Genomic DNA, 16862 nt, shown 5'->3' with positions numbered 1-16862 from the left:
GGCAAATTGAACACCAATAAAAAATAAATAAGAAAAAAAAAGAGAGACCTTTGCAGATGCCAGGTTCTCACAAGATCTCTCCCAATCCAATCGCCCTATCCCCCTTCTCCTAGCACCCCACCCTGGTTTCCACTTATTTCCCACACCTTGGTTTCCACTTCCCACACCCTTCCCTGAAAATCACACTCACTGAGGTTACTAGGGACCCCTTGATTTTTAAATCAACCATGTGCCTTTTAGCCCTTTTCTTATTTGCTTTTATTTTTGGTCAAATGTGGCATCGCCAACCATGGGGATGGCTGAGGCTGCAACAGGCAGACACACTGAAACCCTTGGCAGATGAAAACATTTTCTTTCAGCTAGGTGGTCTTCAGGGAGAGAACACTGAGCAGCGCTGCTGAGCTTCGTATGTGGATGCATGTTCCAGAGGCTGAAGCCATGGTGAAGGAACAAGTGAGCATGCGCCACCAGGCCAGCCAGGTCCAGGAAGGATGCAGGAGCCTCGGGGGAGGTGACTATGTGGGTGGGAAATTACCAGAAGGGAGATGGAGCCAAGGTGGAATGATTACTCAAGAAGACACAGTCAAGAAGAGGTGGCTGCCACGTCGACGGCGCTGGACTCCAGGGCAGGAGAGGTGGAGGGACAGAGAAGCCCCAGGCAGAGACTCAATTTCCTGGAGAAGTGATGAGCTGGACATGGCCCAGCAGGAAGCAGCTTGGATTTTGAAAATCTGAGTGAGCTCAGAGGAGACTTCCCCAGGCCATCAAGAGCCAAAGGCCTTGGACTCCATCCATGTGATCCATGGAAAGAAAGCAAAGAAAGCTCCTGAGTCTTCCATTCGACTTGGCGCCAACAAAACCACTCCCATCTTGAGGACCAGTCCCAAGCTTAGCAAGTGCCTGTGTGTGTGTGTGTGTGCATGTGTGAATGTGTGTGTGATGCAGGGAGGGGTGTGGTGCGGGAGAAGCTAATAGGCAAGGGGGTGAGTGAAATTTTGCGATTAATGAATCTTGTGAAGAAAGAAATTCCAGGATCATGGGGCATTTGAGTCCTCCCTGATCTGGTCTGTCTTAGGGAAGTAGGCCACCACCTAATACACTAACCATGAGTTTGGCCAGAGGACAGGGCCTCCCAGGGGCCAAAAAAAAAAAAAAAAGGTTAGCATTTGACTGGGAAATGCTGAGTCTGGCTAATGATAAACTCACCTCCCTTCTTTTTTCTCTCTTGGCTGAATATTCAAACTCAAAGTCTTTAGCAACCATTTAATAGGTTGTAAATTTAACATTAAATTAAGGTTACCTTTTGAATTTGGAAGGGAGAGGTGATGTCCCTGACTTCAATTTACAGTATGAGAAGAAAACACCTCTTGGCTGGAAGTTCAAACACCCTGTCCTAGCTCTCACTCTGCCCTAACTCACTGGCTGCCTGAGCCCAGGCCACTGTTCCTCTGGAGTGTGGTTTGACCATCTGTAATATTGGGGTGGGGGGGCAAAGATCAATGAGCTCCCTTCCAGCCCAACAGTCTTTGAAGGCATGCTTATACAGGGTGATTTAGGGAGATAGGCAGGTAGCAGGTGTGCACATGTTCTTCCAGAAAGGGAGAAAAGATGGGAAGACACACAACTAACTTTCATAAGATGATGGACACAGCAGCAAGCCAGGGGATCGTTTCAGTGCTGGAATGGGAGAGAAGCAGGGTAGGGACATCCGTGGACTGCTGCTTGGCCTGCCCCCGCACCCCTTCCCCTGCTGCTTTTGGTAACAAAGCCTTAGTTTTCCCTTGGGAAACCACCCCTCCTCCACTCTCACCCAATCGGCTCCAGGTTTGGTGGACCAAAGCCTTTTACCCTCCCTGGCTCCAATTCAGAGATGGCTTGTACTCCAAGCCAGGCCAAGAATAGCCCACTCTTGGATTTCATGCTAGAATTGGTGAAAATCAGGTATGCTCTCTCTCTTTCCCTCCCTCTAGGTAAGGTTGCTCAGTTGTTTGGATGTAAGCCTGGTATCTCTTTGCCACCAGCTCAAGGGAGCCTACCCGAGACCAAGACTGAGGCCAACATCAAGAACACAGAAGCAGGACATGGAGCAGGTGGATCCCAGGGGATGCTCAATACGTGGATCCAGCAGGATCTGAGGCCCCTGGATTTCTCAGTTATAGAACTTAATCTTGACTTTTTTAGTTCTGTTTTATTTTGGATTTTTTTGGCTTAAGTCAATTTGAGTTGTGTTTCTGTCACTTACCACTAAGTCAGGAGCTAAGCACCTGACTGGTCAGGAAGTATGGCCTAGACTCTCATATGTGGCCCTGAGTTGTGGCCAAGAGGGACCGTCATTGCTGTTTCCCCCAACAGGAATGTTAGCTGTCATCTGGGCCCTGCTCCTGTACCAGACCACAAACACTCACTTGGAACACAAGTGCACCCTGGAAATGCAGCAAATCACAGGTCCTATAGGACCTTCTATCACGGAGGAACAGTACTGCCTCTCCTGGGCAAGGCTCCTTGGAATGATGAGCTTCTTAGGGCAGCTACCACTCAATCAGAGCACCTGACTCCCTGGCTTTGGGTGGGAGCACAAGACCCCAGTTTTTCCCATTGTAGCATCCCATGCACTGGACTTAGCGTTTGGTCCAGAAATGGTCACATGACCTAAGGCAGAGCAATCTGAAGCTTGTCCCAGGATTTTCTTTCTTTCTTTCTTTTTTTTTTTTTTTTTGTCCCAGGATTTTCTAACTTGGGTTGGCAGAGAAGAGTTTCCCTCATTCTGGGAGAACATGCTGTAAGAATGAGCACCTGATGTTGCTGGGGGCCAGGGGAAGATCTGGTATGCAAGAGTGAAGCTAATGTCCTAGCATATGCAGAAGTATGGGGCTGGGGGCCATGAACCTGACAGCCCAGGGTCCAGCCTGCACTAGCTGTACCTTGCCTTCCAGTATGCAAGGCAAGAAACAGCCCTCCCTCTCTCCTCCCTTTAAAGCAAGTGTTAAATGGGTTTCTGTCACTTGCAACCAAGCAATCCTAAAGAATATTCTTTTCTTCAAAAACAAAGGAAAAACAAACATCTAAGGTCTGGGCCCCTTTGTCACCACTGTCTATCAAGGAAAGTGCTTTGATATCAAGGCACAGAAACTAATAAACAAGAGCTTTGGACCTGGGTTCCAATCTGGATCCCAGCACTCCTTAGCTTTGTGGCTTTGTGCAAATAACAACCACTCTGAACCTCAGTATCCTCCTCTGTGAAAAAGAGGATAATGATAGCATGTCCCTCATGGGTGGTTGTGGAGGCAAAGTGAGTGCCAAGCACATGGTTCTTGCTCCACACCTAGGAGCTGTTATTATTTCCTTCTCCCTGTGCTTTTCTTCTCTGCTCCATCAAGATCTCAGATCTAGAGGTGGACAAAATGGTTTCTGGTGGCCCTGGAACTTGCTGCAAAGACGCTGTGTAGCTCTTGGCTCCAGAGGGTTGGGAAGCTATGGGCTCTGCTGGGGAGGTTTGGAGAAAGAAGAGTTCAGCGCTGGTCTTGGGCCAAAGGGAAAGCTGCTCAGGACCACACAGTCATGAGAATGGCGGCCCAGCCAGGAAGAGGAGCCCAACCTACAGCCGTGGCTCACAGAGTCAGACCTTCCCAGCAGGCACAGAGGGACTTCCCACGTGCAGGCACAGAAGAACCACCATTTGTTCCTCAAAGAGCAGTGTCCAGGCACTGGGCGGGGGTTTGTAGGGCTCAGGGTCAGTTAAGGGACACAAGGATGAGTAAGACCAAGGCCCTGCCCTCAAATGGCTAAATGCAAACACAGCTACAAGATGCGGAACTAAACAATGTGCTTCCTGCAGGCCCCCTTGGCCTCCATTCCCCACAGTGACCTCTCTCCTGTACTGTGGCAGCCTGGTGGCCCCAGGTCACCACATGGGTATGGGGCAGCCTCCTCTGGCCCTCTATTCCAAACATCCCAGCTACAGCCCATCCTACCCACTATTGACATGATTACCGTCCCAAAGCTCCAAACAGTCCTTCCCTGCTCAAAAAATCTTCAATAGCTTCCATTTCCTGGGGACAAAACCCAGGCGCCCCCTCCCGGCATTAGGGCCCTTCCAGGTACTGTCACACCAAACTCCTGGGTTGAGCCCTAGTCTGTGCCTTCCTGCAAATAACTCCCATGCCACCAAAAGGAACTTCGCCCTGTACCCGAGACACACCTGTGCTTTCTCACCTGGGTGCTTATCCCATGAACTTCCTCCTCTTGCCTATCTGTGCATCCAAATCTCTCCTGTCCTGCACATCCTGCAGCCCCACGTCAAACACCGCCTCCTTGGGGAGTCATCCTCGCTGCCCCTGGCTTAAGCCGTGCCTCCCTGCATAGACTCCCCCAGCACTTTCCGTTATGCCCACTGCACTTGAAATGACTGCCTGGGGAGGTCAAACCACAGAGTGTTGTATGTTTGTCTCTAAAGGAATGAGAAGATGTTGGTTGCTGTCTCTCTGGCGAGCCAAGAAGTCATGCTGGAGCCGGTCTTCCCTGCGTCTCCCTGGAACCTTGGGTGGCCCCCTCTTGCAAATGCCTGTGTGAAGGGAGCAGCCCTCCCCCACCCTACAGGGATGGTGTCAGGGGACCTTCGGAGGGGGCTGGCAGAGGCTGCCCCTCCAGGTCCCCCCTCTACACAGAGCTGGTCTGAGAAACGTAATGGACAAGCTCATCCCAGGGCACAAGACCCCTGAGAGGACAGGTCCCCTCCTTCATTCGTCCTAGGATTGACATTATTAGAATGCCTTGGATAAAGTAGAAGTTTTCCCAAGAGTTGCTGGCACAGACACTGTGACGCCAAGAGGACCTCACCACAAGCTGGTGGCAGGGGAAGTGGAGATAGAGATGTCTAGACTCATAATCCAGCTCAACATCAGCCCAGAAATGCACAGCCAAGCCTATGGCTCAGGCTGGAAGCCTCTGGGGCCCAACACCCACTGTGGGATGGGAAGGCTCTAGAAATAATGGCCAGAGTAATAAAGAACAGAAACCTCCTGAACCTACACGTGGGATCCCGCACAGCAGCCCCGTGGTGACAGTGGTCTAGGGTGTCCTCCAGGAGGCAGCATGAGTTCCTGTCCATGGTGCCACGGCCACAGTGGCAGGAAGTCTCTCTCTCTACTTGGCATCAGAAGTGGAGCTTATGCCTGGAGGGGGCTTCAGGTTCAGGGTCCTTAGACAGCTTGGGTCAGGGAGGAGGCAGAAGGGAGCCATGCCAGAGGCTCCTTCCTTAGGGAAGGAGGCACATGGGTGCTCAGGCCACCAAACGGAGAAAGAAGAAATGCAGCTGCACTTCCACTCAGAACAGTGGACAGGCTGCACCATGGCAAACTCAGCTCAGGCTGCCGGTTAAAGTCAGGGTGGGGCCCCGCCACATGCAATAAGGTCTTGGGGTCGTCAGTTTCCCCCATAGCATTTGCACTGCAGGAGGCACATTAAAAACTGGTTGGTTACTGGAAGGAGAGAAGGACAGAGGGATGGAGGGAGGGGCTGCAGGCCCAGAAGAGTCCAGAGGAGAGTCATAGCTTGCAGCTGGCCAGCTTCCTGCAGGGGTGGCCCGAGAGGCCCTGGAAGTAGAAGCAGCCTGAGAAGGCCACTTGGGACTAAGGTTCCCTGCAGCATGGTGGGGGCTAAGGCGAAAGCAGGTGCCGGCCCCCTGCGCCCCCCCTTCTTGTCCTCAGCCTCACGTGATTCTATCATCTGGGGGTTGACTTTTAAGGAAAAGAATACAGACATATCTTACTTGGCAAATTTTACAAAATACACTGAAAACAGCGGCAGAGGAAAACACTGTGGGCCCTCCACCCCGGCTCAGCACCCCGAGGCTTGTTCTTCCCCAGCATCCAGGCCGTGGCTCCCCCAGCAGGAGTCCTCCTGGCCCACCTGTTTGCCCAGACACCCCCCCCACCCCAGCTGGAGGTGCCCAGTGACCCTGGCTACAGGCCTCATGGGCCAAGAGTAGAGCTGACCTGAAATGCGAAGACACCCTTGACCATCGCCTCCCCAAACACGAAGCTGGAACCGACATCAGTGTAGCTCAGGAAGATCTGAAAGCAAAACACAAAACAAAGTAAAAATCTGGAGGGAGACCAGGAAGCTGGGCCGGGTGAGCTGGGGGGACCTTGCTGGCCAGGGGAGCTGTCCAGCAGCCCGGGGGTCAGGGGAGAGGGACCGCTGGCCTCCAGGGTGTCGCGGGGCCTGGGTACCACCTGGCGCTGCACTCTGTGAAAGCACACTCACGGGTGCTTGCTCCCCTGAGCATATGCTCCCCAAGAGATCTTTTTCCAGTCGCTTCACAGGAACACTTGGGGATGGGACCTTGGGAACAGCCCTAAAGAGGCAGTGGAGGAGGCCTCTTTAGGAGGAACTCCCAAGCCAGACGCACCTGAGGGCTCTCCTAGGTGGTGGCTTGTGTGTCTGCCCACTTCCCTCTGACCAATGACCTATTCCGTCCCATCCCAGGCTGGTGGCCTCATGTCCCTGTGCGACCACCCTTTTGCCAGAGCTGATTTTAGGTCTTGAACTTGCATTGTGACTACAGGGACAAGTCAGTGCTCTTGTCCAGACTCTGTGTTCCCATCTATAAAATGACAGTCATGACCAGAGCAGCAACGCTGTCTTTTCCCCCACAACCCACATGCAAGTGCCCTTGGTGTGGGTCGGGGGTCAGGGGAGAGGGACTGCGGGCCTCCTGGGCATCACAGGGCCTGGGTACCATCTGGCACTGCACTCTGTGAAAGCACACTCACAAGTGCTTGCTCCTTTGAGCGTATGCTCCCCAAGAAATCTTTTTCTTGGGGCAGGAAGACGGCAGAGCCGTGGGCGTGACATGGGATTTCTCTGCTCCACCCTCAATTTCCCACCAGACAGCACATGGAAATTCCAGACAGTGAGACCCGGGTGAGTGGAGGACTAACCATGTGCCCTCGATAACTTCTATTTTAAGAAGTGACTCGTGACAGTTGCACAACAGTGTGAATGAACTTCATGACACTTAAAAATGGTGAATATTTTAAATTTTGTGCCATGTGTATTTACTACAATAAACAATGGAATAAAAAACATGACTTCAAGAAACTGAACATTATTTGTAAGCATGCATGTACACAAAGTAAATCATTTGTATTTTTTTTCTAGCACTTTTAACTATTATAAGTCCCATGTAACTTGTGACTGCCTAGGGCCACATGCCTTGTACCCGGGTATCCCAAGAAGCTTCCTGTCCTGAAATTCCCTTCCACATCATACCAGCCTCTGAAAGGACAGCTCCATCTGGGTAGGTGGTCCCAGGCCTGAGGGACATAGCAGCCACACTGCTTGGCCCCCAGCTGCTCACCTAGTCTGGGACCCAGGGCACACCCACTGTTCTGGTCCCAATCCCCCTCTACGGCCTCACCTCTATTTTCTGGCAACTCAAGACACCCTGGGCAGCTGGATCCTATGCACACACCTGGATCTGGTTGCCCATCCACTGGAATGCAATAAATCCTGGTTCTGTTCTGATGACAAAGAGTCCAAGCACAAACTGTAGTCCAAGGCCCCAGGACACAGCCCTCCAGGACACCTGCCACCGAATAGAAAGGTGCTGGCGAGCTCAGCTCGTTAGGGGACCCACAGGAAACTGCATGGGGTAAGGGCAGAGATCATGGTGCTACTGAGGGGAGGTGGGAGGTTTGGCCCATCTGGAGGAATGAGACTGGACCCAGCCAGAACTCTGGGCCTGTTGCCAATGGTCACAGCCCCCTGGAGTCGTAATAGGACACACACTAGCAGGAACAGGCCTGGGGCCGTGGGCAGTGGTGGGGTGAGGTCTCAGGACCCATCCCATGCAGGACACCAGCAGCCTCCAGCCTGCCATGGCACTGGGTCCTGGTCATCACTGGGTGGGCATTGTGGCCTTAGGCTCTGGCTTTAGTGTAACCTCCATCTGCCTGGCCCTTCCCCTGCCCACCTCCCCGGGCAGGGCTCCCGACTGCCCCAACCCCACTCACTCCCTTGGTGCCCACATTCCCAACAGAGGGTCACTGATCAGGGTCACTCTCAGGTGTGCATGAGGATCTCCAGGCTTGACTGGAGGCTGTGGGGAGATGTTAACCACACAGTGAAACAGGGAGGGACCCTGGCTTCAGGGGGTGGTGGCCCTGTCCAGGCCTGACAACTAAGTACTCACTGCATAGTGATGCTTTGAGCAGGCAAAGAGGAGACCGATGAACACGCAAATTCCTGCAAAGGACACTAGCTGCTCAGGTCGCTGGGACGTGTCCAGAATCAGCCACAGGATCAAGCCCAGGAAAGCAGCGAGGGCCAGACCCCTGAAGGAGAGAGACAGAAATCTACCACTCTCAGCATTTCCTCCACCTGCTTCCCACCCCCCACAATAGCACCCAGGGCCCCAGGGAAAGGGTACTTGGGGCTGGTGGGAGGAGAGTCATGTGACCTCACACAGACTATGTAGGCTTTCTGAGTTTAGTGCCCCCATTTGGGAAAATGAAGCCAAAGACCTGCATGTCTCCAGGCTGCCAAGAGGACTAAATGGGAGAATGTGCGTGCTCAGCTTTACACGGTGCAAAGAACACAGCTCCAGCAAGGGGCAGGAACTCCCACAGCTTTTGGTGATGCTCAGCCCAGCCTCTGACCTTGTCAGGGTGAAGTGGGGCCTGGGTGGCCCAGGACACAGCAGTTGGGACCGTGGGCTCTGATTCCCAGAGCAATAATGTCACTCTAGGCAGGTGAGCCAAGCACCTGAGATTGAGGCCTGGAAGAAAGCTTCCCTCTCTGAGGCTGGAATTGGCTTATCCAGGAGGTTTGGGCATTGGGTGCTCGAGGTCTACCCCCAACCTGGTCATCAACTCATCCGGAACAACTGATGACAGCTAATGTTCACTGAAAATCTATCTATTACATGCCAGGAACTACACTGGATGCTGAGAGACATATGGTCACTGCCCTCACTATAGAAGCAAAGAAACTGAGGCACAGTGAGTTTCAATGACTTGCCCATGGCCATCTATTTGAACAGTAGCAGATCTGAGATTTTAACCCAGGCACCTGGGCAGCAAGCATATCCTCTTAACTAGCTCCATGCATGGCCAGCAGCTGGTAAGAGGCAGATCCAGGACCAGAGCTCACGTCTGGAGTTCACCACTTACTTCGGCCCGTGTCTCCAAGCACCTAACACCCCTGGTCCACGGGCACAGTTTCCACCTTGTCTCTGTACCACTCGCCTTACTGTTTCTCTTGACATTAACTCACTTTATAAACACTTAAGTGCAGGGACATCTAGCTGTCTTAGTCTGTAGAACCTGTAACTCTTAGTCTCAGGGTCATGAGTTCAAGCCCCACACTGGGTGTGGAAACTACTTAAAACAAAATAAAAATAACAAGCAAATACATGTTTTGGGCTGGGTTTTTGTTGTTGACATTTGTTTTTAACAGCTTTGGAGAAGCACAATTGACATATAACAAATAGAATATGTTGAAATATACAATTTACAAAATTGAATAAAAAGAAGGGCATCTGGGTGGCTCAGTCGATTGACATTCAACTCTTGATTTTGGCTCAGATCATTATCTCAGGGTTGTGAAATTGAGCCCCATGTTGGGCTCTGCACTGGGCATGGAGACTGCTTAAGATTCTCTCTCTCCCTCTCCCTCTGCTCCTCAACACCCCGCTTGCACACATGTGTACTCTCTCTCTTAAAAAAAAAAAAAAAAGCATATAATTTGATAAGTTTCAATGTATGTAGGCACCTTGAAACCATCGCTACAATTAAGAATTGAACTTATAGGGCAGCCCTGGTGGCACAGTGGTTTAGCACCACCTGCAGCCCAGGGTGTGATCCTGGAGACCCAGGATTGAGTCCCACATCAGGCTCTCTGCATGGAGCCTGCTTCTCCCTCTGCCTGTATCTCTGCCTCTCTGTGTATCTCTCATGAATAAATAAATATTTTTTTTAAAAAAGAATTGAACTTATCATATCCATGGCTCCTCAGTAATTCCTGGCCTCCCTCCTTGTCCCCAGGCAACAACTGACCTGCTCTCTGTCACTAGATTAGTTTGCATTTTCTAGAATTTTATATAAATGAGATCATACCATACATATCCTTTATCTGACTTCTTTCACTCAGCATAACTATTTTTGAGATTCCTCCATGTTTTTGCACGTATCAGTAACTCATTTATTGCTGAACAGTATTCCCTTGCATGGATGCACCACAATTGGCTTATCCGTTTGCCTGCTGATGGACATTAAGGTTGTTTCCAGTGATGGCTATGACAGATAAAGCTGCTGTGAACATTGAAACATTCATGTGCAAGTTTTTGTGTGGCTACACACTTTCATTTTCCTTGGGTCAATACTACCTGGGTAATACTTGGGTAAGTGGAATGGGTGGTCATATGGCAGGTCTAACTTTTTAGGAGACTGCCAAACTGTTTTCCAAAGTGACTGTACAATTTTACACTCCCACCAGCATTCCAGTTCCTCTACATCTTTGCCACACTTCATATGGTCAATCTTTCAAATTCTAGTAATCTAATAGACATGCAGTAGTATTTCTTTGTGGTTTGCATTTCCCTAATAATTAATAATGTTGAGCATCTTTTCATGTGCTTATTCACCACTTGCATTTCTTCTTTAATGAAATGTCTGTTCACATCTTGAGCCCATTCTTCAATTGGGTTGTTTTTCTTATTATTGAGTTTTGAGAGAGCTTAATATACTTTGGATACAAGCTCTTTGTCAAATGTGTGATTTGTAAAACTTTTCTCATAGCCATGCCTTGTTTTTTTATTCTCTTAACCATGTCTTTTGAAGAGAAGTTCTTAAATCTGCTGAAATTCAATTTGTCCAATTTTTTAGTGGATTTTGATTTTGGTTTTGTATCTAAGAAATTTACTTAACTCAAGGTCACAAAGATTTTCTCCTACATTTTCTTATAGACGTTTTATAGTTTTAGGCTTTCAATTTACATTTATGATCTATTTTCAGTTAATTTTCTATAGTGGAAAATTATATATAATTTTATAATTATAAATTATAATTTATAATTATAATTTATAACTATAATTATATGAGGCATGAATTATTATATTGTTTCTCTTCTTCCTTTTGACAATGAATATACCATTGTTTTAACATAATATGTTGAGATGATTATTTCTCCATTGAATGGCTTTAGCACTCTTGTCAAAAGTCAATTGGAGATATATGTGTGTATGTGTTTTTATATATATATATAAATTCTGGGCTCTCTATTCAATTCTATTTATCTATTTGTCTTTTTTAATGCTGATACCATATTGTCTTGATTACTATAGCTTCACAGTAAGTCTTAAAGACAGATAGTATAAATTAATCATTTGAATTTTAGAATCATCTCATCAGTTTATACCCCAAAAGTCTACTATAATTTTGACTGAGCTATTGTAAGAATCAATAGATTGATTTGAGGAGAATTGATATATTGACAATACTGAGGCTTTTGATCCAGGAAACTGATTATTGTCCCACTATTTAAGTTTTAATTTCTCTCAGCAGTGTTTTTGCAAGTTTCAATGTACAAGTTTGCATATCTTTTGTCAGATTTTACTTTAAGTATTTTATGTTTCATGCTATTCTAAATGGCATTTACAATTTTAACTTATTACTGCTTATTCTTAGTATACTTAAATATATTTTTTGCCTGTTGATCTTGTATCCTGCAGCTTGTTAAACCCACTTATCAGTTCTATTAGCTTTTGGGGGCAGATTCCATAGGATTTTCTATGTAGACAATCATGTTGTCTGTGAATAAAGACAATTTGACTTCTTTTTCAACCTACATGTCTTTCATTTCTTTTTCTTACCTTATCACACAAGCTAGAACCTCTAGTACAATGTTGAATAAAAGTGGTGAGAGGGATATTCTTATATTCTTGATCTCAGTGGAAAATTATTCAGTTTTTCACAGTTTGGTATGACGTTAGCTGTAGATTTTGCTGTTGTTATTCCTACTCTGCTCAGAATTCTTATCAGGAATAAATGCTGAATTATGTCAAATGCTTTCTCTGAAGTCTATTGGCATGATCATATGTTTTCTTTTTAGTCTATTAATATGACCTATGACATTTTTAAAATATTAAACCAACTTTGGGTTCCTGGGATAAACCCCATTCACTCATATATTATCCCTTTTGTATACTATTGCACTTGGTTTTCTAATATTTTGTTAATAATTTTTACATCTTTATTCATGAAAGATACTGGTCTGTACACTTAATGTGATTATTGGTTCTGGAGGAAGGTTGTGTCTACCATCTTGTTATTTATTTTCTATTTGTCCCATCTGTTCTTCATTCCTCTTTTCCTATTTTTCTACCTTCTTTCAGACTATTTAAAAATGATTCTCCTTTATCTCTTACCTTTTTTTTAAACTTGTTAGCTACAACACCCTTTCATGTTATTTTAGTAGTTGCTTTAGCATTTATAATATACATCTTTAACTTATCACAATCTACCTTTAAGTGATATTATACTACTTTATGTTCAGTATAAAAACTTTACAGCAATATAATTTCATTTCTTCCCTCCCAACTCTTGTTCTTCACTTCTACATATAAATTCCACAATATAATGTTATTCTTGTTTTATATATGGATTACCTTTGAAAGAGATTTAAATAAAAATAGTCATTATATTTACCCATTCAATGCTCTTTACTCTTTTGTATAGATCTAGATTTCCCCCTCATATCAGTTTTCTTCTGGTTGAAGATTTTCCTTCAACATTTCTTGTAGTGCAGGTCTGCTTTTTATGTCTGAAAACTTCTTCCAGCTTTTGTATATCTAAAATAGTCCTGTTTCACCTTTTTGGAAGGATGTTTCACTGGTAAAGAACTCTAGATTTACACACTTTTGTTTTTATTGTTCCATTGCCTTTTCATTTGTATTGTTTTTAAGAAGAAATCTGCTGTCATCTGTATCTTTGTTCCTCTGCATAGGTTTTCTTCTCTAGTTGTTTTTAGAATTTTCTGTTTTATCACCAGTTTTAAGCAATTTGGTTATGATGTATTTTGGTGTGGTTTTCTTCTTGTTTCTTGTACTGGAGGTCTGTGGAGTTTCTTTGGATTTATAATTTGCAACAAATTTGGTGTTTTTTGGACATAAGTTCTTCAAGTATGTTTTTCTTCCCTCTTTCTCTTCTGGAGACTTCAGGTACATATACCAACTTACAGTTTAGCCATGATTAATTGACATTCTGTTTGACTCAAGTCTTTTTTCAAGATTTGCTATGCAGAGTCTGAGGAGGTTTTATTCTATGGTTAGTTTTTCCCTACTATTGACCCAAGATCTTTAGTACTCTAAATAATGCCCTGTGAAGTTATGAAGTTTCCACTCTGTTGAGAATAACACTATTTCTGGTCCCATGTAGTTTCCAGGCACCGTTCCCTCTAATCCTTTCAGACGGGTCTTTCCTATGCTTTGGATGGTTTTCTCATTTACATTCACTGATCAAAACTCAATTACATAGTGAAAGAGGACCCTCTGTGAATTTCTGGAGTTTTCTCTCTCTGCCAACATTTTCTCTCATACTCTGCATTGTGAACGCTCACCACTTTGGCTTCCCTGCTTTCCAGCTCTATATTCTCAAGCTAGGAAATCCACTGGCCCACGTTGGCTCCCTTCCCCTGCACTGCAGCCTGGAAACTCTCTCAATGTGGTATGGGGGATGGCAACCATAGGGCCCATCTCCTTTGTTTCCTGTTTCTCCAGGATCACTGTCTTCTGGTACCTGACATCAAATATTTTAAGAGCCATTGTTTCAAAAATTTATTCCAGTTCTTTTAGTTGTTTCAGGTGGTCTCTGTTACCCCATCTTGACTGGAAGCCAATATCAAATAATGTATTTTTTAAATCGAGACAAAATTCACTACCATACATTTGCCCATTTAAAGTATACAGTGTAATGATCCTCAGTATATTCACAGATGTGTGTGACCATCACTATAATCAATTTTAGAATATCTTGCCAGTCCAAAGAATAACCTAGCACCTCTAGCCATCACCCCCAGTCTTGCCATCTTCTCCCCTCAATCTTAGTTAATCACTAATCTACTGTCTCTATAGATTTGCCAATTTGGACATTTCATATAAATGGTTCTTTGTGGCCGGTTTCTTTCACTTAGCATAATGTTTTCTTTTTTTTTTTTTTTTCATTTTAAACAAGAAGTTTAAGAATACCTAAACAACAAGACACTTGACTTGAAGGGAAAACTATCTAGGATTCATCTATTTTAGAGTAATTTATCCCTCCTTAAAGACAGATTGCCCTACATGTAATAGCTACGTACAAAAAAGCATAATGTTTTCAAGCTTTGTTATTATTGTAATATGTAGCTTTCCTTTTTGTGGCCAAATAGGATTCCATTATATGGATACAAATATTTGAGTTATTCTCTTATCAGTTCATGGACACTTGGGTTGTTTCCACTTTTTGGCTATTATAAATAATGTTACTATGAACATTTGTGTACAAGTTTTTGAATGGACATGTTTTCCTTTCTCTTAAGTATAATTTTTTTAATTTAATTTTATTTATTTATGATAGGCACACAGTGAGAGAGAGAGAGAGGCAGAGACATAGGCAGAGGGAGAAGCAGGCTCCATGCACCGGGAGCCTGATGTGGGATTCGATCCCGAGTCTCCAGGATCGCGCCCTGGGCCAAAGGCAGGCGCCAAACCGCTGCGCCACCCAGGGATCCCTCTCTTAAGTATATATACTTCAGAGTGGAATTGCTATGTATGGTAACACCAGTTACTATGTAGTAACTCCATGTATAGTATTTTGAGGAACCGTTTTCTTTTTAAAGACTTATGAGAGAGAAAGAGAACACAAGGGGGATGAGAGGGAAAGGGCAGAGGGAGAATAAGACTCTGCTGAGCAGGAAGCCTGATGTGGAGCTCGATCCCAGGACCCCAGGATCATGACCTGAGCTGAAGGCAGCCATGTAACTGAGCCACCTAGGCCCCCCGGAACTAACTTTTCTAAAGCAACTGCACCATTGCACATTTCTACCCACAGTGGATGAGCGCTTCAAGTCTTCCACATCTGAGCCAAGTCTTGTTATCATCTATCTTTTTTGCTATTATCCCTGTAAATGTGAAGTAGTATCTCATGTGGTTTCAATTTGCATTTTTATGATGCTAATGATGTTAAGCATGTTTTCATGTACTTACTGGCTATTCATATATCTTTGGAGAAATGTCTATTCAAACCCTTTTACCATTCTTCAATTGAGTTGTCTTTTAATTGTTAAGTTGTAATTCTAGAAGCAAGTCCTTTATCAAAATAAATAAATATTTTCTCCCATTCTGTGGGTTTTCTTTTTACTTTCTTGATGGTGTCCTTTGAATCAAAAAAGTTTGCTTTTCATAAAGTCTAATTAAGCTGCATATATTTTTAAAGGAAACTTTGTATCAATACCTCAAAGGAAAGCCAGTATCAATGATTTGTCACAAATAGATTATTGTAAAAATAAATCCTTTTACAAATCTATTTAATTCTTTTTCTACTATTTAAGTGACACACTTTTTTTTTTTTTTAGTTTCTTAGCTGCTCCAGGGATTACAACGTGCATTTTATCATATCACAATCTACTTAGACTACTAATCTACTTAATACTGTGCTAGTTTAATAAAAGTCTAGCTGCAAAAAAAAACTATTTATAAATTTAATTACAAATTATAAATTTTGGGGCAGCCCCAGTGGCCCAGCAGTTTAGCGATGACTTCAGCCCAGGGTGTGATCCTGGAGACCTGGGATCGAGTCCCACGTCGGGCTCCCTACATGGAGCCTGCTTCTCCCTCTGACTATGTCTCTGCCTCTCTCTCCCTCTCTCTGTGTCTCTCATGAATAAATAAATAAAATCTAAAAAAAAGAGAAAGGCCTTGCCTTTCAAAAAAAATTATAAATTTTTAAATCTTACTCAAAGTTTATGTAATTTTAAATTTTTTATTCAATGTATTTAAAATTATAAATTATAATTATGAGTAATTATTCATTATATATTTATTTATAAATAAAATGAAAACAAGGTGCTCACACATAGGCCTGCTCAAATCATTTTGTGTGGTACCTCCCTAGCTCAGTCACTGGATATCCTTGAGCATCAGTTTCTTTATCAACAAAACGGAGTCCTGAAATAGACTGGGGGTCTTCAGAACTTTTTTAAGGCACAGAAACCTTTTTTTTCCCCTCAGCTAATTGTTTATTTTCATTTTAATTTTTTGCAAACCTCAGTTTATAAAACAGATACAATAGAGCTTCCTGGTTGAAATGGAGATTTGGGGCAGGGTTTCTGATGCTCCCCCTCCAATCCCTCTCTCCTGCCCTATGGTACCTCCAAGGTTTCCAGACCTCTAAGGAAGCCAGTTTGAAAACCAGGGAATCACAAACTGTTGTCCGGAATCACAAACTGTTGTCCAGGAACACAGCTGGCTGCATGAGAATCCCCTAGGGACTACCTAAATGCATGGACGCCTGGCTCCCAATGTGGCCTGCTGACTGAGTGCAGGGGTGGTTTGTCCCCTGTAACTGTCTGTCTCTCATACCCCAGGTGATCTTATAGGAGGCACTGACACAGGTCCTCCCTGTCTGAATGGGCTGGAACCTCTGAGCTCAGGAAACTGTGGAGTCCTGTTCTCAGATCATAGACACCTCCTATCACTGGGGCAGAGAACCAGAGATAGCTGCGGCCATCCAAGCCACCTGCCCTGGGGTTCCCGAGAGGCAAGCAGAGGGGAGTGGGTCCCACAGCCCAGGAACCCCCTGGTGGGACAGGGACAGAGGCCTTCCTCA

General features: G+C 45.2%; 1 protein-coding gene across 3 annotated transcripts in view; it reads right to left on the bottom strand.

Annotated features, from left to right (window-relative positions):
* Positions 1-16862, bottom strand: part of SLC28A1 (solute carrier family 28 member 1) — a 49274-nt gene that overhangs the window by 25499 nt on the left and 6913 nt on the right. For all 3 annotated transcript variants that reach the window (XM_041753285.1, XM_041753284.1, XM_041753283.1), the window contains 3 exons: positions 8195-8336; positions 7475-7588; positions 5994-6071 (listed from right to left, as the gene is read on the bottom strand). In XM_041753285.1, coding sequence (XP_041609219.1) covers positions 5994-6071; positions 7475-7588; positions 8195-8336 — 334 coding nt within the window. The remainder of the gene's footprint in view (positions 1-5993; positions 6072-7474; positions 7589-8194; positions 8337-16862) is intronic.

Source organism: Vulpes lagopus, chromosome 4, assembly GCF_018345385.1.
Source record: "Vulpes lagopus strain Blue_001 chromosome 4, ASM1834538v1, whole genome shotgun sequence".
NCBI lineage: Eukaryota > Metazoa > Chordata > Mammalia > Carnivora > Canidae > Vulpes > Vulpes lagopus.
This window is presented reverse-complemented; position numbering and strand designations above follow the sequence as displayed.